Source organism: Bombus huntii, chromosome 2 (assembly GCF_024542735.1).
Source record: "Bombus huntii isolate Logan2020A chromosome 2, iyBomHunt1.1, whole genome shotgun sequence".
Classification (NCBI taxonomy): Eukaryota; Metazoa; Arthropoda; class Insecta; order Hymenoptera; family Apidae; genus Bombus; species Bombus huntii.
Window position 1 is genome coordinate 14,653,401 of NC_066239.1, and position 21,450 is coordinate 14,674,850.

Below are 21,450 nucleotides of genomic sequence, written 5' to 3' on the forward strand. Positions count from 1 at the left end.
TACTATTTACTCATCATCACAGTTCTCTTATCTTTATCTATCTTTCTATTTATTTATCTATCTACCTATCTATCTTTCTCAGACCACATATCATGGCTGTCGCATCTCGGCTACGACCTGAAAAGCCTTGCCCCTCAACTTTTCCCTGACGAGCTTCCAGACAGCCTCGTTCCGCCATCTTTGGGTCCAGGTACTTCCATATTTGGCAAGAAGAAGAGATCCAGAAATCTTGGTGTGCAATCAGGTTTCCTAGCCTACATCGCACAAAGACACTCAGGAGACGCTGTCAGTTTATCAGCGCCACCTCGTTCAGCCCTGAAGAAAGACACCAGTGACTTGATACCCAGTCGCCTGGGTGCAGCCTCGGATCCTCCATTTGGAAAAGGAATCTTGGTTTCAAGGACTGCTGATGGTCAAGCCGTAGTGTCCAGCGTACCAACCGCTAACGCCATCTATGGCGATGTTTTCACCTCCGTATTCAATCGGTCGTATTTCCTTCCGTTCACATTCGTAGTGCACAGTGCGCAGCAGGACGCCTTCTATTTTGTCAAGGAAGAAACTTGGCGAGCTAGTGAAGATCGTGGTCAGTTAAAACGGTTAGGTGGTCAGGTGAATACGACTTTCCACGAAAGCGAGAACGGAAGTGGTAGCAGTTCGCTGATAGACGTGAAGATACATGGCGCCAGCTATATAGTGAACCTGCGTTACGGTACCACAGCTGAGAAAGAGAAACAAAGACTGCTACATCACGCCAAAGCGACTGCCATTCGCAAGGCTTGGCATCGAGAACGCGAAGCACTGAAAGCAAACACACCAACGGCTATTGAGTGGATGGTAGCCGAACAGGACGAGATTCTAAAATCCGGGTCCGCGTCCAATTACGAAGGTGAGTACATCCACGACGCACAACTGTACCCTGAGCTCGCGGAGGATCCATACAACATCCGATTCGTAAAGAAGGCAGTTGACCCGTCGAGCAAGAAACGCCGCAGGAGGAGAGGCGCGCCCACGTGCAAACTCTGGTGGCTAGATAAAATCTGCTAATCGGGCCAAGGTACCGTTAAAACAGGGAGTCCTCCTCTCCTGACACATGCCGTTGCCAGGAGAATTGTCCAATCGTCGAAGTAACAGGAATTTCCGAATTGGCGTAGGTAGAGCGTGTTGTGACGTATTTGGAAGAGTATGAAAAAGAGGATCAGAAACGGATCAAAGAAGAAAGGAATAAGAGGATTAAGCTGCAGCGAGCCAGCTGTCCTCCGTATGAACGTACTGAACACTATCAAAAGAAACAAAAAAAAAGTTTTATACCAAAGTCTATTTGTGTATTTCGAAGATGCCAAAAACATTTAACGTTATATCGATTATATTGTACCGCGATTTAGGGTGTAGTGTGTAAGCATCTCGGAGAAAAGTTGGTCTCCGCGCGCGACCGTGCTATCACAACTCGCGGTTTCTTCGCGAATTAGCAGAAGCATATTATCGTCGTCGGCCATCTTAGGAGAATAGAATACGTTCCGGGAAGCTCACGTCCTTGTAGCAACTACGGGAAACGACAAAGAGCTCGTCAACTTGTTGTTCCCCTGCTCGCGAAACAAGAAAGAGTTCCTTGCGATTACGACTGAGGGAGGAATTGTCGAGGAAAACATGGAACGTGTTTATGTGTGTGTTCATCATTAACGAATGATCATGACGAGACATCGCGTCGTCATTGAACGCGAGGGAAGAACGACGAAAAGAGGAATGCAGGAAGCAGGCCATTCGTCGTTGAGGCGAATCGAGTGAGAGAAACTAGTCAATATATAGCTTTACATTGACGTATAAACTTTTTCCAATAGAATAAGGACACGAGGCGCGATCGTCGATGTACCACGCGAACAAACAAACTTTGTGTAACCCATTCGCCCATTGTTTACCCGCGCGATACCTTAATCGTACTTAGATAAAAAAGAGGATAAAAGATCGATCAAAGAAACGATTCTGTCGAAAATAGATACACAATAGGTACGAACATAACCTATACGGATCGCAAGTGAACGTAAAAGGAATACGCATGCGTGTATCTCAACAATGAATGGCCCTGTATCGAATAGGATCAAGAACAACGTCCTTTGCTAGAAATGACGATTGATCAGCGTCCAAAGTGTCAATGAAACGTGAGAAGATGGTGGAAGAATGTTGGTGTCGTTCGATAGAGGCGGCCGATCAACATGGCGCGTTTCGAATCGATATTCCGAATTTAAAAGGTTAAAGTAGGTGATTGAAAAAGATGAGAGAAAGAGGCGATGTTTATGGTGTATTATAAAAGTGGTGCTTTCTCGCGCGAAGAAGAAAATATCGGTGCAATGTTCGACAATGGTGAGCGTGACTAATTACAGGACGTCGATGTACACGTACACACACACTCACACACACGTACACTGCATAACGTCGCTAACGTATTTTTAACGATGAATGTGTCCTACCCAACTCCCCTCATTTAGCGCTAGCGTCCACTTCCTCGGAAATTGATGTCGCGTCACGTACGAATTGTTGTTCAAAAGAGAGCGAGAGGAAGAAAGAGAAATTCTATCGTCGCGGGAACGATGAACAAGAATACTATAAACAAAGATCTATCACCATTTTGCTTCCTGCGACAAGAATGACTAGGCAGAAAAAAATGTCGGACGAGCCAACCGATGTTTGTATCTTTAAATTAGTATTGAAATGAATGGAGATGTATGCGTGTGTGAGAGAGAAAAAGAGAAAGAAAGAAAGAATAAACTCCATTATCGGTAATAATACGTATACACGAGATATTATTGCATATTTGTGCTTGCTGGATATGAATAACGGAACGTTAACTATGTTTCTTCACTGAATACTAAGTGTGTATATCTAAATTTAATGCTCGTCAGTACCGATCGTTTTTGCTGTGTACTGAACGCCATATACACCTACGTACATAAGAATATTATTTAGCACCAACCTCCACCCTAAAACCCCAGTTACTAGATCACTGCCCGTTCCACGTGCATACGTCTTGAACTTTTCTTAATCCCACCCTTTATACTCCTACTCCGTCCTGCTCTTCGTTCAATTCAAACCGTACCTATTTTTCTTTATCATCTCTTTTCTTTTAATCTCAATTCTGCCCTATTATTTTTCCGCATTTCTTCAAAAAATTTCATACTTGTCATTGAATATTTTGCGAATATGGCTTTAGACAGTGCCGTTCTTAAAACAGATAGATAGCGGTACAGCAACATTATCGTCTGGATAGATGAGAAAAATTTAAAAAACATATAAAAAAAAGGAATTACCTTACGCTGAATGTATAAACGAAGAAAAATTACAAAGTATATATATAGAGAGAGAGAGAGAGAGAAAGAGAAAAACAAAGAAAGGGAAGAAAGAAAAAAGAGATTATATAGGAAAGCTTCATAAACGTATTTTTGACTCGAGCGAGTGTTTAGAGCTGCATTGAACATCAAAAATCCTCCAAACTCTGTGGTCCAAGCAAGCTGTCGTGACCTAACGAAATTGAAAATTGATTTCTTCGTCTTTTTTTTACATTTTTTTTTTTTTTATATGACTCAAATACGTTAAAAATTTGTCGTTTACATACTCGATATCGTATATATTCGATAATTAACGTGTTCTTTCGTCCTTCCGCCATTATCTCTCGAACTTATGCTGCCAATATCATAATCACACCATGTGGCGGAAGGGCGAGCCGCTTATACGCGATAAAGGACTACGAGAACATTGGTGGTCAAACCACGCATCGATTCATGGATTTCTAAACACTCCACATTCCTTAACCTTGATCCCAACCTGCCCCATTCCTCCGGTTCCCCTATCCTCGAGCCCCAGTTTATTCGTATAATCTATACATACATATATAACGTGTATAACCGTTGAATCGGCAATGGCGTTCAAAGAATCGACTATTTTTTAAAACGGCTAAGAAATGAAATGAAGTATCAAAGTGAGTGTCAAATTATTAAAAGCGGATCAGGTCGGCGCGAGTTGATCAGCGTTTTAAAAGGCGGATTCAACGTGCAGGGTCGCGAGAACCATTTTGTCTCAACTGTACTATTCGAGTAACTAATTAGCACTAAAGGAGAAAAAAATAGTAAAAGAAAAAAGGAACGAAATGAAAAAAAAAAAAACAAGTGAACAGATTCGCTCTCTTAACTTCCGTGAAGTTTCATCTCGTCTCGCTAAAAACTTTCTATAAGAGAAATAAAGAAAAAGATAAACGAACGCGTTCCCCCGAAGTTTTCGATCGCGGGGTTTACACGCGAAGCATACTTATAAATACGAGTATAAATATAAATATATAAATATACGTATAAATATATAAATATAAATACTTCTGGAATTAACGGGGTAGAGAAAGCTCGAACGAGAATATGATCGTCATTATTACTAATTATTATTGCATTAATTATCACTACGACGCAAAGATACACGGATTGTACGGGAAACGAACGCGAGATGTCGTTATTAAATAGTTATGGCCGAGCTAGCTGAATCCGTCGGACCACACGTGGTGTACTCGATTCTCGCGAAGCGAACTTCGTCCTTCAATGATACCAAAAATGAAGTCGAGATCAAGAACAACACAGAAGTTTGAGCACAAGTTAGAACATGAGGGTGATCTATTCAGAGTGAGCGAGCAAGAAAAAATGAAAGAGAAACTAGAGAGAGTGCGCGCGTGAAATAAACGTATAAAAGAGATGAATGAATGCGCAATCAGTCATGCTACAGCTACTACGACCACTACCCTAAGTAGATTATGCTACTTCGCCGCTGATCTAATTGTTTACTGTCACGTGTTGCTGTAAACCTAAACTAACGATACGATATATTTTATTTATATAATCTAATCGACTGTATTTATTGTAAATAGTCACGATGTTTGCTATGATATAATATATCTGTAATTGAATGGAACTTGCCTGGAAACTGCGCCCACAGCCCTGTCCTCTATGATCAATGATTCACTGTACACGTATTCACATAAACACAGACCTATACATCAGACTGGCGCGTGTCTCACGCATACACACACACGTATACGGATTCACACAGAGGTACTAGATATTATATGCATATGTATACAATAACACCCGGTTAAGCGTCCACGAATAGGGTCCATAAGAAATGGAGTCTATACCAGAGTCTATCTATATGTATAGGAAAATTAAAAAGTTCAGAAGAAATTTCAAATAGAGATTAAGAATCTAAAAATCACATTGGATTTTATTAGAAAGAAGTGATGGTATATATATATAAATTCCTGATACTTTTATCTTCTCAATCTCTATATTGCTTATTTCTAACGATTCGAAGAAATATTTAAAGTTAAAGAAATTTTTAAGCTCGGTGGTTATCATGGGCTATTCATGATCTACGGAGAAATATACGGAGGAACTAAGGAATTTTTGTGATTTATCCTAATTAAAAAGAAAAGTGGGCGCTTATCTGGGGATTACTGTACATGATAACGAAGATAGATGCCGAGACATTCGTGGGACAAAAACGTAAGGTGCAACGCACAGACGCTGCTTGCGTGACCTATCGACGATGGGAGAGATAAAGACAGAAAGATTCTGTGTATCGCGTTCGACGAATTACATACATATTACGATGTCAATATTTCGTGTCGCATAATATAACGACGAGATTATCCGCGTCGGAATTTTGCCCATTATTATTATTATTAACTATTACGACGAATTTCGTAAAACCCGGTAAATTCGCTACGCAACAAAGGCCCATTTTCGAGGATGAAAGCGAACGATGGTCAGACAGAATTTTTATAATCTTATTATCCAGCCGTGTCACGCGGTGAAAAAAAAGAAACACCCTCGACGAAACTGCCATCCATCGATCGATGGTTCCATTTGTTAGAGAAACGTGAAGAGAAATTTTTTTCGAAGCAAATTCCGCTGTCATACACGTGTGTCGCGAAAAACCCAAACCAGCATGTCCAGTAACAATTACAATATTACTATCATAAGTACAATATATTAAGTGTTTTCAGAAAATATATGATCTATATATGATAATAAAAGCGAGAAAACGTTTCACAGCGAGTTTGTCATTGTCTCATCTATAGTCATTGATCCTCGTTCACCTTCGCCTCATTCCGACTAAAATTTTACCGTTTCTCGCGTTTTGTTCTGATATTTTTCATTTCGATTACTCAACTTCAATCTTGTCTCTTCATTCTAGCAAGTATACAGAGCACAAGAACGAAACTCATTAACTGAAACAGGAAAATAATTGAGTGACTCTGATCTGCTTTGAGTACAGGCTGTTTCAAAATATGTGGGAAGTATATTTATCGTATACTGTCGTAAAGTTTTTTTGTCATTCTTATATAACGTATTGACACCTAAAATCATGTCTACATATTTTGATAAGTCCCGTATATTCACACAAAGAATTATTCTACTCACTATGGTTAGAAAAATCAACAGCACAGATATACTAATGGTGTGTATATGAGACTTCAGTAATAGTATCGCGTTTTTTAGACATCCTGATTTATATGCCACCGCTTCTGTCATTTGTAAACACTGTAAAAAATTGTTTTTATAAATTCAACATGAATAAGAGGATGAAAGATAATGATATCACGTTTGTTGATATATACAAGATGATTTTTATGAAATAATTAACATCACATTAGAATACAACTGCGTATTACAAAACGGTATATGTATTTCACAATAAGGACTAATATTAGTATAATTTTCCAAAAAAACAAGAAAATGTACTTGTCCGATGGATCTGGAACAACAGCTTGTCGGAATTTCAACGTGATACTTAGCCCAATCCATTGCAGACTTTACTCCACAACATTTCAACTAAAAAAACAGGTTTTCTTAACAGTTGATTTTTGAAAGATAAAAATTTGTACAAGATCTTTCAGAGACATCTTGTGGTAAGTACGAGATACTCCCTTACATATCTGTGGGTATTATCCCAAGCTTCTCTGCTCCAAGACGAAGAATGATATCCTTCGATGGCGGTATTCATGTCAAACTGAATCCTCTTCGTGATTTCTTCGAAAATCCAGAAACTCATTATAGCGCTGATAAATATGATGCAGAGAAATGTCAAGTAACACAAAGCATACTGTAATAAAATAATCTTTTAAGGTTCTTTATCGCCGGTAATTTCTAGTATTTAAAGACAATGCAATGTACAATATTTAAAAATTTCCTTCTTCTTCGAAGTACACCAAGAATCCCCAATGACGATACTAGTGATCCAATGAAGCTAATAAATAATAGCGATGTAACATGAAAGCGTTGATCTATCAGCCTTGTCATTATTCTATTGTCAGTGAAAATCCATATAGAGGTTACAATGCCAACAATGCCTGCAATCTTTAATTATTTTTTTTAGGAACAAAGTTCTATTTATAAACCATTAATAATTTGTTACTAATTATATTGTAAAACTCACAAGAGTTGTAATATTGATTATTAAGAAAGCCAGTTTAATACATTGTTGTGGTAAGTCATTATGTGAAAGTTTATGAAAGTGCATTCCTAGAAAGTGTGATTTTTTATCGGTGGATACAGTTTCGGTGCTATCAGTGATATCCTCATCATCCTCCGTTTCCGTCTCCTCCTCATTCCCATAATCCCCGTGGTCTGCTGTACCGGTAAAAAATTTGTTCCAGTTCATAAAAATTTATTCCAATGACTAGAATGTAGCTGAGATAATAAATGAATAAAATGACTAAAAAATGATAACAGTTCTATGTTAACTATGTGATTCGAAGTTTTTATAACGCTAGCTATTTATTTTCTAATATTGCACATAATGTCCTGATTGTAACGTCATTGAAGTAACTAGATATTGAAACTTTCTCGCGCCAGTTTTATACAAACAGTTGCCAATAAAAGTTACATTTGAAACATTTTTGTGTTTAATGTATGCGTCATTTGGTTAAAATATAACAAAATAAAATGAATAAAAAGCAATTTCCGGTACCTTCTGCTGTAAAAAGAGCAAAATATCGGTAAATACTCGTAATATTTATTTTAACCTCACAAATTCATAGTAACGTTATTCTTACTTTGCCCAAATCTCTCATTGTTTCTCTTGAATAACAAGAACAGACTGTATTAAAACAAATTTGGTCTAAATATTGTTTAATTAATTTACTGTTACCTATTCCATGAATAAAATAAAAACGTGATATAAATAAATTTTTTATTGTGTCTTCATTGTTTTATATCTTTTAATCATTATTATTTTATTACCATATTTCTTTTCCATATTTTATTAATTTTCATATTCACTAATAGAGACGATGATGAAGATGATTATCCTGGTTCATTTGAAGCCGAACTGGCTACTATGGATGAAATGGAAGATGAATTTGGAGATATATCTCAGGTTATGGAAGAGGTATATAAGGATTAAATAATATACTACCTCTTTGTACTGCTAATACACTATAATATGAAATTTTTGCAAAATGATATTTCATCAACATTGATTACTACAGTATTGCATATGTATTAAGAGTAGCATTATATAGTATTATATTAAGAGTAATTTCAATATATCATTAAGTAATATTTCTATTATCCTAGCCATCTGAGGTACAACTAAGTAAAGCAGAAAAAGGAGTGAGTTAATTCGTATAAAAGACGTATTTGCTAAGCATACTGTGAATATTAGATGCATCAAACTGTTGAAATGCTATAAACTATGTTATTTGCTAATTTTGTTATGATATGTGTCTTTTCATTCATATAATAACACATTTTTTCAATTATTACCACCATTTAATTTATATTATGTTCATAAATAATATTAAATGTGATTTATTATAATTCACTCAATGCTAGAAAAGTTGTGTTTTATTTGCAGGCTTATTTTAATTTGTGCTTGCTAAATGCTTTTCCTTGTACATGTATTTGATTATTTTTATGTATTACATATTTTGTTATGTAAACTTATTATATAGCATAAATTCATTGTTTAATGAATTTGTATTCTTATCAGGGTCCTGCACAAGAAAATACATATTCGAAATGGAGTAGACCTCCACCTCCAGAGTTAAATCCACAAAAAGATGCATTAATCTTTCAGCAAATAGAAATAGACCATTATAACGGTAATTAATACAACAAATAAACAAATTCTATCCAACTACTCCAAATTAGTTAAATTGTATTTTTTTTAAGGTATACCATTGCCTGGAATGCCTGGCAGTAACATACCTCCTGTACCAATAATGAGGATGTTTGGTGTTACAGAATTAGGAAACTCAGTTTGTTGTCATGTACATGGATTTAATCCTTATTTATATGTCACAGCACCACAAAATTTTAATGAACATCATTGTAGATTATTTAAGGTATATAATTCTAGAAATTAGTAGTAGTAATTAAAAAGATTTTTTAAAGTAGTAGTCACAATTCGTAGTATGATCTCAATATATTATTTAGGAAGCTCTAAACAAGGCTATGTTAAAAGATATGAGGTCAAATCCAGAGAATATTCAAGAGGCTGTATTAGCTGTTGAGCGATTGTATAAACAAAATATGTATGGCTACACAGGAAACGAAAAATCGTTGTTTTTAAAAATTACAGTGGCACTTCCAAGACTAGTAGCACGTTGTAAGAAAGTGGTAGAAGAAGAGACCATTTTATCCGAATTTAATCATTGCTATAGGGCTTTCGAAAGTAACATTGATTTTGATATTAGGTGTATAATTGCATCATGTTTTCTATTTTTTAAATATCTGTTTCTCATTCCTGTCTAACTAGATAATTATTTATTTAAGATTTATGGTTGACACATCAGTAGTTGGATGTTCATGGATTGAATTACCACCAAAAACTTGGAAACTTCGACAGCATAATGGACATAATTTACCCTTTACTTCAAGGTGCCAGTTGGAAGTAGATATTGCATGGGATGCTTTCATTGCTCATGCTCCTCAAGGAGAATGGTCGAAAATTGCACCATTTAGAATTCTTAGTTTTGATATTGAATGCGCAGGTCGCAAAGGTAAAATTTAGCTCTTGACTGAATATTCTTTTATATGTACAGGTATTTTATTATTTTTATGTATAGGTATTTTTCCTGAGCCAAATCATGATCCCGTTATACAAATTGCAAATATGGTGATAAGACAAGGAGAAGCAGAACCTTTTTTACGAAATATTTTTACTCTCGATACATGTGCACCGATTGTTGGTTGCCAAGTTTTAAGTTTTGAGAAAGAACAAAAAATGTTAGAGGTATGAATATATCCAAAATTTAATTTTTGAATTTAGATCGTAAAACAATTAGTAAAAATAAAATAGTATATTTTCAGTCGGTGACATTTTATTTTTCATAGAAATGGGCGGATTTCGTGAGACAGTTAGATCCCGATATTTTTACAGGATATAACATAAATAATTTTGACTTTCCTTATCTGATTAATCGTGCAAAACATCTCAACGTGAGAGACTTTTACTTTCTTGGTCGAATAAAAAATATAAAGTCAGTAATTAAAACTCAAGTACTTCAAAGCAAACAGATGGGTCGACGTGAAAATAAATCCATTAATTTTGAAGGGAGAGTTCCATTTGATCTATTACTGGTAAAACTAATTATACTAAAAATTATTATAAATTACTACATTTAACTGTACATTAAGTTTACATTCACATCTAGGTATTGGTTAGAGATTATAAATTAAGATCTTATACTCTAAATGCCGTTTCATATCATTTTCTACAAGAGCAAAAGGAAGATGTCCATCATAGTATTATCACGGATTTGCAAAATGGTAATGCGCAAACACGTCGAAGACTTGCCGTTTACTGTTTGAAAGATGCATATTTACCACTTAGATTGTTGGATAAATTAATGTGTATTTTCATCTACATGGAAATGGCAAGAGTCACTGGAGTTTCCATATGTAGTTTACTAACTCGGGGACAACAAATAAAAGTTGTGTCGCAATTATTACGAAAGGTAATTCTTCTTTTTTATCTCTTTAGAAAGGTATGCCACAAATATGTAATTTCAGACTCGAGAAAAAGATTACTTAATCCCAGTCCATCGGAGTCAAGCTAGCGACGAACAGTTCGAAGGCGCAACAGTTATAGAACCAAAACGAGGATATTATAGCGATCCTATTGCAACTTTAGATTTCAGTTCTCTGTATCCCAGTATTATCATGGCTCACAATCTATGTTACACTACATTGTTAAAACGCGATACGGAAATTAAACTTAAAATTGATTCAGATGACATTACTGTAACTCCAAGTGACTCAAAATTTGTTAAAGCTACTCTTAGAAAAGGAATTCTTCCAGAAATCCTAGAAAGTCTTTTGTCGGCTAGAAAAGCAGCAAAAGCTGAACTGAAGAAAGAAACCGATCCATTGAAACAAAAGGTTTTGGATGGTAGACAATATGCTTTGAAAGTATCTGCTAATTCTGTGTATGGTTTCACTGGTGCGCAAATGGGGAAATTACCCTGTTTAGACATTTCTGCTGTAAGATTTTAATATTTCGACTTCTTAATAATCTGCGTTTTACTTACTTTCATAGGAAAATGGTTAATTTTCAGAGTGTTACCGCATATGGACGTACTATGATAGAACGAACAAAGCAAGAAGTAGAAGAACAATATTGCGTTTCCAAAGGATATAAAAATGACGCAGTAGTCGTATACGGAGATACTGACTCTGTTATGATAAAGTTTGGTGTGAAAACAGTCGAAGAGGCAATGGAACTCGGCCGTGAAGCAGCGGAATATGTGTCCTCAAAGTTTTTGAAACCGATAAAACTGGAATTTGAAAAAGTATACTTTCCATACCTGTTAATTAACAAGAAACGATACGCTGGTCTATATTTTACCCGTCCAGACAAATACGATAAAATGGATTGTAAAGGTTTAGAAACTGTACGAAGAGATAATTGTCCATTAGTAGCAAACATGATGAATACCTGTTTACAAAAATTACTGATTGATAGGTAATTAAATATTATATTTAAATTATTACAATTAAAACTAATCTAATTTTCTATTTTTGTTCCTTTTTTATAGAAATCCCAATGATGCGCTGAATTATGCAAAACAGATTATAAGCGATCTTTTATGTAATCGTATAGATATCTCTCAATTAGTAGTTACAAAAGAATTAACTAAGACTGATTACGCGGCTAAGCAAGCGCATGTTGAATTAGCAGCCAAAATGAAAAAACGAGATGCCGGAAATGCGCCAAAGCTTGGTGACAGAGTTCCATATGTTTTCATACGAGCAGCTAAAGGTACACCGGCTTATCAAAAGGCTGAAGATCCCATCTATGTCTTAGAAAATAATGTTCCTATAGATACAAATTATTACTTGGAAAATCAATTAGCCAAACCATTAGTACGTATTTTTGAACCAATTCTGGGCGAAAAGGCTGAATCACTTTTGTTGAAAGGAGATCATACGCGCACAAAATCCGTTGTTACGTCGAAAGTCGGTGCTCTATCTGCATTTACACGTAAAAAAGAAATATGCTTGGGTTGCAAAGCAGTTTTAACACCGGAAAGAGAAAAGATGGCATTGTGTAAATATTGTGAACCAAAAGAAGCAGAATTATATCAAACCGAATTATATCTTGGTAGAAAATTAGAAGAAAAATTCTGTAGATTATGGACGGAATGTCAAAGATGTCAGGGAAGTCTTCATCAGGAAGTGCTATGCACAAGGTTCGTTCTGTAATCAACTAGTGTACATTTCTATTGTGTATGTGTGATAGTAAATCTAATATTATATTCTTTTAGCCGTGATTGTCCAATATTTTATATGAGAAAGAAAGTTCAAATGGAATTAGATACACAAATGATACGAATTGAAAGGTTTGGAATTCCAACATGGTAAAGTTAGATAGATTAAAAAACGTGACAGGTATGTTTATAATTGTTTCTTGCACATGCAAAAAAAATCGCTATTTCATAATTTCAATGCAAAATTAAGATATAGTTATTCACAAATATTATATGATTAACATAAAATATTTAATCCTTTTTGCAAGTTTTTGTACAAATTATGTATCAAAAATTTATAAATTTGTATAATAATTAATATAGCGATATTATTCGCTATAATTGTATATATATATGTAAATCGAAAAATCTTTTTCTGTATATATATATAAAACACATTTTACTTACACTTAAAAAATTATATTTTATAAAATATAAATGCAGTTAATATTTATGGAATATTTATTATGAAATGGTATTTATAAAGATTTTTAAATACATAAATTAATTATCAAATTTTAGTACACTGCTCAAGTAGTTTATTTGAATAATGTACTTAATTATTTAATATTATTTGGCAATAAAATTAAATAATGCACTATTAAATAAAAACTAACAAAATGTATTTTATTTTTCTCAAATATTAATTTCAAATGTCTTGTTTTTTACTAACTAATCTTGTTCTTTTACGGTAGTATTATATCGTTCAAATCCTCTGTATTAAATTTATAAACATTATTGTGCTTTAATTTACGCCAAATCTTCATATAATTTTTTGTATTGTGTTTTTTATAAAAGAGAACGTTTTACATATGTATCTTAACGGTATATGAATGAAATTAAATCAGTTACACATATTTACATAACTATTCACACAGTATGTCAGAATGTTGACATTTCAAACAATTACCAATTTTACTGCAATATTTATAAATGATCTTTTTGGCTAATATAAGTAATAGATATATTTATCTATATCAATATACATTACACATACCATTGCCAATATAATAATAAATTTATAATTTTGCAAATTGTTTATTAAATGCCGATAAACTTTGTATTGCCTTGTATAGTAACAAAAATTATTTATCCAAAGAATGTTATGATATCATTAGGTAATAAAAGCTGCGTAGTATAGCAATGATAAAATCATCCGACAATGGTGCGGAAAAAAATATTTAGATTGAACAAATCTCTATGTTTACTTTATTTCAAGTTGTGTAGAAAGATAAAATTTTTGGTACTTTTATTCCTTGCTTCACATTACGAAAATTGTGACAAATTATAGAATCGCCTTCCGATAGAAGGCTATTTAAAATATAGTTTTAATAAATAGACAGAATGAAGTGCCCATCTTTGCATGGGTCGTTTAATTTGACAGTCATATGACTAGTCTCCTTAATAAGGCTTGGGTAGAAAAATTTTTTAATAATATTAATCATTTTCTACTTTGCAGTGCATTTGACAACCAGTCCATTGCTTGATCAAGTCCTTCACCTTTTGTTGCAGACGTTTTAAAGATTTGGAATGTTCTGTTTTTAAGAGCATCTAATCCAAGTGCTTGATGCACCTCTGCAACACTTAAACATCCTGCCATATCTTGTTTATTTGCCAGAACCACTAAAATAGCACTTTGCAATTCTTCTTCCTAAACATACACAGAAATATATATATTTATGTTTTTTATGGTTTTAACATGGTATTATATTATTATTCTGTATGTTAGGAACACTATATTAAATCAGTTTATTGTATGATGTATTTTATATTGAACGAATGATGATGAATTGATTTTCTATGTTTCTAATACAAAAAAGATAGTTACCCTCAACATATAAATTAATTCATCTTTTGATATGCCTATCCTATCCTTATCTGCAGAATCCACAACATAAATTATTGCATCCGTGTTTGAGTAATAACACCTCCAATATGGTCTGTAAATTTGAAATATAATTACATTTAATAAATGTAATGTGTAATGTAATTCTCATTAATCAATGTCATGTAGTTCTCATAAATATTACATCATTTCAAAATATTAAACCAAGTGAAACTAAAACTATATTTGAATTCACATATATTATATAACATACCGTATACTAGTTTGACCTCCCAGATCCCATACTTGAAATTTTAAATTTTTATATGTAACCTGTTCTACGTTAAATCCTATAGTAGGTATTGTTGTAACCACTTCACCAACCTGCAATCTGATAGATATAAGATTGAAAACAAAATATTATATACATAGTGTATCACATGCAAGTTTTAAATTTATGTCACATAAACATACACTTAATGTTTGATTATAAACATTATTGGATACAAATGTTGAAACACAAAATAGATAAACTATTCGTATGTAGAAATAAGTAGTGTATGAAGAAATAATTGCAACGTGATAGCACATGGAGAATGTGTATATATTAAAACATAAACTGTCAAGTAAAACATAGCAGAGCTTGTCAATGTGAAGCACACCTGTACAAGATCGTAGTTTTTCCGGCTCCATCTAAGCCTAGAATTAAAATCCGCATCTCCCGGCTGCCGAGTAAATTACGAAAATAACTGAGTAATCCACCTGGAAAGACAAAAGTGCCAAAATTACATTGAAATATTAATGGAGAAAATCTTAACGAATTATACACCGACCAAATTTGTATTCACACGATAAGATTCAGTCCCGATTTCAGAAACATGTACCTTCATGAATTATCACACAACTCACCCATATCTCGATTACGTATTATTTCCAATTCATATAGTATAAATTAAGATTTATTGTCAAATATAATAATCACAATTGTATCCAAGTAACCGGGGCGCACACCCCTTTGACTGTCCACGGATGCAGTCCGCTTCAGATCACTTGCTGACTTGTGTCGTTACCGAACTTGCTTGAAGTTGTTTCTGTTCTCTGTGTATCTTCGATAGATCAAATAATGCATAAATTGCTATATTCAGCGTACAGTACTGCTTTGTGAACTGACCATGCTTCACCAATTGACCATCGCTGTCCCCGCCATTTCTTTTATTTCACTATGTTTTCTGGGTTCTTTTGCACACATAGGATTGAATTAATATTATTAACGAAATTTTGCAAGTTACAAATTATAAGTTACCGGCGTTAATAAATTCTCTCCTTAATAGTAACAAGTTTGGTAATTAAATAAAGATTTATAAATGAATTTTATAAACTATAGAAATCAATCCTGTTTAACATAAAATTCTAAAATTATAGAAATCTGTTTATAGAAATATCTGTATGATAGAAATCTATAAATTATACTTGTTAATTCACTAATATTATTAATTAGTGTATATTGTGTAAGAAGGCCCTGAAATACTGTCCCTTGTTAACTGGCCAAATTTGGTCCTGACTCACGGTCAATTCATAAGACATACTATATTTTTATGTGACTTGATTATTAAATAATATATACTTTGTTTTTTTGTTAAATAAATTAACATATAGAATTTGTGAAATAAACCTTTTCGAAAACTGAAATTTTTTTTTCAAAATCTTCAAGTTTACAATTAAATTTTCTGATATATTTTTAACAATATTTTTACACATCTTTTGTTGTTGAAAATATTAGATCCCAATACAAACGGTCTCATGTTTGTCGATATTTACAATGAACATTCCTCGTGCTTTACGTTATCTAGAAATATTGTTTTCTGTTAACTTCTCGTGATTAAAAACTTGTTTCAATAAACTGATAACGTATATTGTCATAATCCTTCCTTTGAAAGAATGACATACGTATATGTGCTATATTTGATTCCTTAGTTACATCTAACATATGAATAGTTGTGATATATGCTCACTTAGAACAAACTATTCGAGTAAAGTAATCAGCAGTCCTTAAATGTTAGTTATGACATAACTCATTCTAAATTGATATTAAACCTAATTTCTTTACAAGAGCAATTATAATTAAATTACTTTTTTTATTTAAATAATATATTTTAATAGATAAGAACAAGATTAAAAAGTATGTTAGAGAAGCAATTGATTAAATTTTAAGTTTCTCCATATTTCATATGAATACTTTTATTCAATATTCAATTCAATCTTGAAACAATCATAAATGTATACAAAATTTAAAATATACGTTTCTTAGAACATCGTTTTGGCTCTGTTAATAACGGGAGTTACGACGCTAGTTCTCACAACGATTGATAGATGGCAGAGATATCGTCTTCTACGTTGGTTTCTTGCATGAGAGTACGAGAGATTTTTTTGTTCATAGCCTGGACCGAAAGTGGTTCTGCTGGGATGCTGCACAAACGCGGCGCCTGTGTTGCTAGTAATTGACAGCTGCCGAAAAGCGGCGACTTGGTCGGATGCGTGTGCAGATATGTTGTCTCGTTAATGAGATGGAAGATATTACTCGCGAAGATTTGAAGGAAACAAGGTGAATCTGTCTCATCTCCGTGGCCCCCGGATTCGTTTCGACACATTATGCATTTATACCAACATTATCGTCTGCGTGCTACAATTTAAAAAGTTCGTATGTGTTTACAGTTTCGCGAAAACCGTGAAAAACGTTATGTACACCCTCGCGACGTGTTCAGGATATATACATGTATCATATCCTTGATAGAATAGTGAAAAGAAAAAAATGCTCACGCAACGTGAACATTGAACGAAAGTGAAGTTTTTTGTTGATAATTTTATCGAGTGTTTCTCGAGTGTCCGTCATGTCGAATACGTACATATGTTCATCCCTACCAATACGTTGAGAAAAGTTTGGTAAGCTTTTTAAAACATTTCCTATTACAATACATATCTTTAGACATTACTACTATCAAACGATAATAGTAAAAATTCTTTAAATGTACTATTTAAAACAAAATTTTATAAATTATATCTCAGTGCAAGATTTATTCGGTAACATAAACTATATGATATCATGACAAAACGATATAATCTTTTATCAATTTTTATATTTCCATAATTAAATTGAGTATTAAAAATATTTAACAATCATCATAAAATATTATTTGATGGTGAAAAAATCTCGTAAATGAGTCAGTTCAGAAAGTTCGCGCACTCTAACGTCTAATAGCCGCTGGAAACCGGTTTTCCCGAAAATGAAATTTTTCTCAAGTGCACGCGATGTTCCTATGGGAGTCGTCCTCTGATTTGGTTCTATCCCAAAACTCAAGCACCCACCAGCTCCGATTTCTTTGTGAATCGTAAGGAATATATATCACATAAATCCTCGTGAAAGAACAATTTGGACCTCTGAAAGGATTTACAGCTAACCGGTTGTCACGTAGGTTGCACACTCGCGAGAACCTTCTGATAGATCGTCATGATCCTCCTCAGACTTTCGCCTGTTCAATGACGTGCTTATATATACATATGTATACACGGAGACGCTCATACAAGTTCAGCATCGAACTTTCCTATCTAATACCTAATGCATAGTCGAAGACCGATCGTCCTGTCAAAATCATATATCGTTACGTCGTTACGTGTCGTGTTGAAGCCTTTGGTTACGGTGTTCTGACGAACTTTTATTCTGACGAATGAAACATTTGAAGATCGAAATATACATATATTTTCATTTCTATTTTTCATTTTCCGATTCTTTATTAAGTTGTATATTTCATTTTCGCAGTATCAATTTTTGTAAGTTGTACTATTGAGTGATGTAATTTAAATTTAATATATTCGAACCTAATTAATTACTATGTATGTGGAAATACACTTTGTAGCCACTGTACTCATAACAATCTATATATTTGATTGATTTGATGTATTCATAAAAAATTGCATCCTCTGTAACCACAGCCTTTAACCTGTTGAGATTTTGCTTCATGTCTGAGATATCATGCTCATAATTAACATAGAAAAGAAATGCTAGAGATTTTCTAGAAATAAATCTTCTTCGATATGATTAATCTTTGGTTAATAAACAAAGTACTACTGTATATATACATTTATGACATGTTTGCCCGTAAAGGTATATAATTCACACAACTCGTACCGTATATGACAAGTACAATTAATGTACCAAAGCCCACATATTACGCATAATTTCCAGTCTTATTTGTTTGAAACTTCACGGAGAATCGTAAACATAGTGCTTGGCATCATAAAGTTTGGTTTGCGTGGTATACATTTACCCAGGACTTATTAAATCGTCGATCGTTTACGTTACACTGCGCCGTATCCATGGATCCGCCAGCTTGTAACGATCTCATAAATCGTGTTGATCTACGGTCCCGCAGGGGGGAGGGCGTTTACGTGCATCCTACTGTAACATCGCGAAAGAAATGACGAAAAGAACTGTTACAAGCAGCCGGTAATGTACGCCGCTGTCCTCGATGATACGCGACGAAGGAATGCATGCTGGGGAGCGGTGTGTGTCTCTGTCTCGGAATCGATAAGACAGTGAATCCAATCGTGGAAGGTATAAAGCAATAATGACAAATGGGGAGAAGGTTCGTTTCTATGAAAGGTCATTCGGGTTTCACGATGTTTTGTGGGAAATTTCGTGATGTCCTCCGACTGTGGTTCATTCGATTTCCTAATATACAATAAAAAGGATGACGCTACAGATAGAGATAACACAGGTTCATGAAAGTATTTGGACACCTACCATAGAAACCTCTTACAGATATTGTACGTGTTACATAAAACATTTTGAAATTTCGTTAGAACTGCTATCAGGTATGATTCAACATACATAATATGTACAAATATTCATAAACGTGTGTATGTAATAAATAATACTCGTAAACATTCGAATACTTTCATAAACAACTATATATCAATTCACTATCGAAAAGTGTTTTTTTCTTCAATTTCCTGATATGGGAATATTTTAATGTACAGGGTGTCACATCAATTTTACCCACTTAAAATCTCTTTGTTATTTTAAATAAAAAATAAAGTACTGAAGATGTTTTTATTTCAAAATTTTTCATAAATGTTAAAGATGAACAGTCTACTTATGACAGTCGATATTTCTCCATCGCTAGACGGCACACGATGGACCGAATTGATCGAGAAATTCGTTGCGAGATCATGGCAAGTGTCGTTGTGATATTGTAGGGAGGAACGGAGACAGATAGAGAGAGGTGGAAGGAAGGGAGAGGGAGCCAGAGAGGGAGACAATGTAAAGCCGCGTTTCTCCTGCGAAGAGGATCGCGGTAAGGGTTCGAATAAGAGGCACGGTGGTGGGGGTGGACAGAGTGACCAGAGTGGAGTGGGTAAAGAGTAGGACAGCAAGGAAAAAGAGCGAGTACACGGGTGAAAAGAGAAGAGAGGAGCGAGATGGGTATACACGATATAGGTTTTGGTTTGGGCAGCCGTTGGAATGCGGTGGCCGCGGGGCGGACGGCCGTACGCCATGCCACGCCGTATATACATACATACATACATATACACTCAATGCCGCACGGCGTAGCCGGTGTACAGGACCCAGCGCCGCGTCCAGCACATTCTGTGCCCGAGGCAGAATCATACTTTTGTTTACGCCCACGTGCTCCTCCCTGGAACACGAATTTTCGATTGCTCCGCAGGTAAATCACGAGCACTCCATGACTGTCATAGTATTTCCACTGTCACCACTCGCAAGCGTAACAAATCACTCCATGTGCGAACGAACTTTTGTAAACTATTGTATACGTTGTCTCATAGACATACTCGATAAAACAATTAAAAAGTTGGCTCATACAGCATATAGAAATGTTCTTCTTAACATTATAGTTTAGATAACTCGTTCAGATATGAGGAACTTTAATTCTCAACAATTAGTTGACGATTATGGAAGCCAAAAGAATCTGTTAATATTGACAGATGGTATTTATGTTGAATGAAAAGGATGTGATACACCGTTATCTTTTTATGACGTGTTAGTTTCAGATTGTTTCAAACATAATCAAATCACATAAATACGTAGGATTTACTTCTTTACATTATGTGTATAATATAAAAACTATAAAGATTTCGAAATTTTACTTCCAAATCATCATTCGGTGTGTTTTACGCATGATAATAAAGTGAGGTTAAATTTCAACTATGGAAAGACTGATAATGAGAAATATGCTAAAAATATAGCAGAACCCGAATACGAGGAGAAACCGAGTCATAACGAATTGTATAAATAAAAAAGGAAAGGAAAACGTCGGTTATGTATCCTAAAAGAGTAAAAGAAATAGTACAAGACCAAAGCTTTCGAGTAAGTGGGTCACGAAGAACTATACAGCTCTGTTCCAAGCGATCTACATTTTAGAATTATTGTAATACAACATTACGCATCATACAAAATTACATACTGTGCAGCTTTCTGCAAATATATCAATAGTATTAAAAAATATTATTAAGCAGACCTGGAATATTTCGGAATACAATTTCTTTATTTAATTTGTTCAGATTAAATGACAAGAAATTCAATTCAAGTTCAATCATTTGATTATCGACGGGCCAATTTCATAATCACTGGCAAATTTGTACTGAATCTATTAAAATGCACTTTGCTCCTTTTTCGCGTGTAAAATAATAGATTAAAACGCGTTTATTATTACTATACCAACAAGAACTTACGATAAGTAGCGTGACACAAAACCAGCAGACGTCATGACGATAGGACGTTTTTAGATCTGGTGGAAGAACGAGGATCGGAACACAGTTACTTCCTCTG

The 21,450-nt window shown here is 34.3% G+C and overlaps 5 protein-coding genes across 16 annotated transcripts in view; 3 read left to right on the forward strand and 2 right to left on the reverse strand.

Moving 5' to 3' along the window:
• LOC126873807 (teneurin-a) overlaps positions 1–4,938 on the forward strand; it is a 703,125-nt gene extending 698,187 nt beyond the window's left edge. For all 7 annotated transcript variants that reach the window (XM_050635059.1, XM_050635077.1, XM_050635068.1 and 4 more), the window contains one exon: positions 83–4,938. In XM_050635059.1, coding sequence (XP_050491016.1) covers positions 83–1,044 — 962 coding nt within the window. In that variant the 3' untranslated portion in view covers positions 1,045–4,938. The remainder of the gene's footprint in view (positions 1–82) is intronic.
• Positions 3,040–7,830, reverse strand: LOC126874025 (leukocyte surface antigen CD53-like). 2 transcript variants are annotated; one of them, XM_050635578.1, is made up of 6 exons: positions 7,465–7,830; positions 7,203–7,385; positions 6,961–7,131; positions 6,771–6,860; positions 6,450–6,569; positions 3,040–6,256 (listed from the first exon to the last, which is right to left on the reverse strand). In XM_050635578.1, the coding sequence occupies exons 1-6, from the start codon at positions 7,687–7,689 to the stop codon at positions 6,200–6,202; spliced, it is 846 nt and encodes a 281-aa protein (XP_050491535.1). In that variant the 5' UTR covers positions 7,690–7,830; the 3' UTR covers positions 3,040–6,199. The 2 variants fall into 2 exon arrangements, with proteins under 2 accessions (XP_050491535.1, XP_050491524.1); XM_050635567.1 differs by having other exon boundaries at positions 3,040–6,569.
• Positions 7,831–7,837: 7 nt separating this feature from the next.
• Positions 7,838–14,537, forward strand: LOC126873869 (DNA polymerase delta catalytic subunit). 3 transcript variants are annotated; one of them, XM_050635203.1, is made up of 15 exons: positions 7,838–8,026; positions 8,316–8,418; positions 8,607–8,642; positions 9,022–9,133; positions 9,204–9,376; positions 9,468–9,727; positions 9,807–10,033; positions 10,100–10,266; positions 10,368–10,613; positions 10,688–10,990; positions 11,046–11,516; positions 11,591–11,997; positions 12,071–12,724; positions 12,800–12,923; positions 14,294–14,537. In XM_050635203.1, exons 1-14 carry the CDS (start codon positions 7,974–7,976, stop codon positions 12,894–12,896), a joined length of 3,309 nt encoding a protein of 1,102 aa, XP_050491160.1. In that variant the 5' UTR covers positions 7,838–7,973; the 3' UTR covers positions 12,897–12,923; positions 14,294–14,537. The 3 variants fall into 3 exon arrangements, with proteins under 3 accessions (XP_050491160.1, XP_050491151.1, XP_050491169.1); XM_050635194.1 differs by having other exon boundaries at positions 14,241–14,453; XM_050635212.1 differs by lacking the exon at positions 8,607–8,642 and having other exon boundaries at positions 14,241–14,453.
• Positions 13,383–15,946, reverse strand: LOC126874084 (ADP-ribosylation factor-like protein 1). 2 transcript variants are annotated; one of them, XM_050635708.1, is made up of 5 exons: positions 15,491–15,946; positions 15,269–15,368; positions 14,881–14,997; positions 14,610–14,721; positions 13,383–14,432 (listed from the first exon to the last, which is right to left on the reverse strand). In XM_050635708.1, the coding sequence occupies exons 2-5, from the start codon at positions 15,322–15,324 to the stop codon at positions 14,223–14,225; spliced, it is 495 nt and encodes a 164-aa protein (XP_050491665.1). In that variant the 5' UTR covers positions 15,325–15,368; positions 15,491–15,946; the 3' UTR covers positions 13,383–14,222. The 2 variants fall into 2 exon arrangements, with proteins under 2 accessions (XP_050491665.1, XP_050491656.1); XM_050635699.1 differs by having other exon boundaries at positions 15,516–15,940.
• Positions 15,947–16,981: 1,035 nt separating this feature from the next.
• Positions 16,982–21,450, forward strand: part of LOC126873842 (ankyrin repeat and BTB/POZ domain-containing protein BTBD11) — a 32,823-nt gene continuing 28,354 nt past the window's right edge. Inside the window, exon 1 of one of the 2 annotated variants that reach the window (XM_050635180.1) lies at positions 16,982–17,546. The gene's annotated coding sequence lies outside the window, so the exon portion shown is untranslated. The remainder of the gene's footprint in view (positions 17,547–21,450) is intronic. The other variant, XM_050635169.1, reaches the window with a different exon arrangement.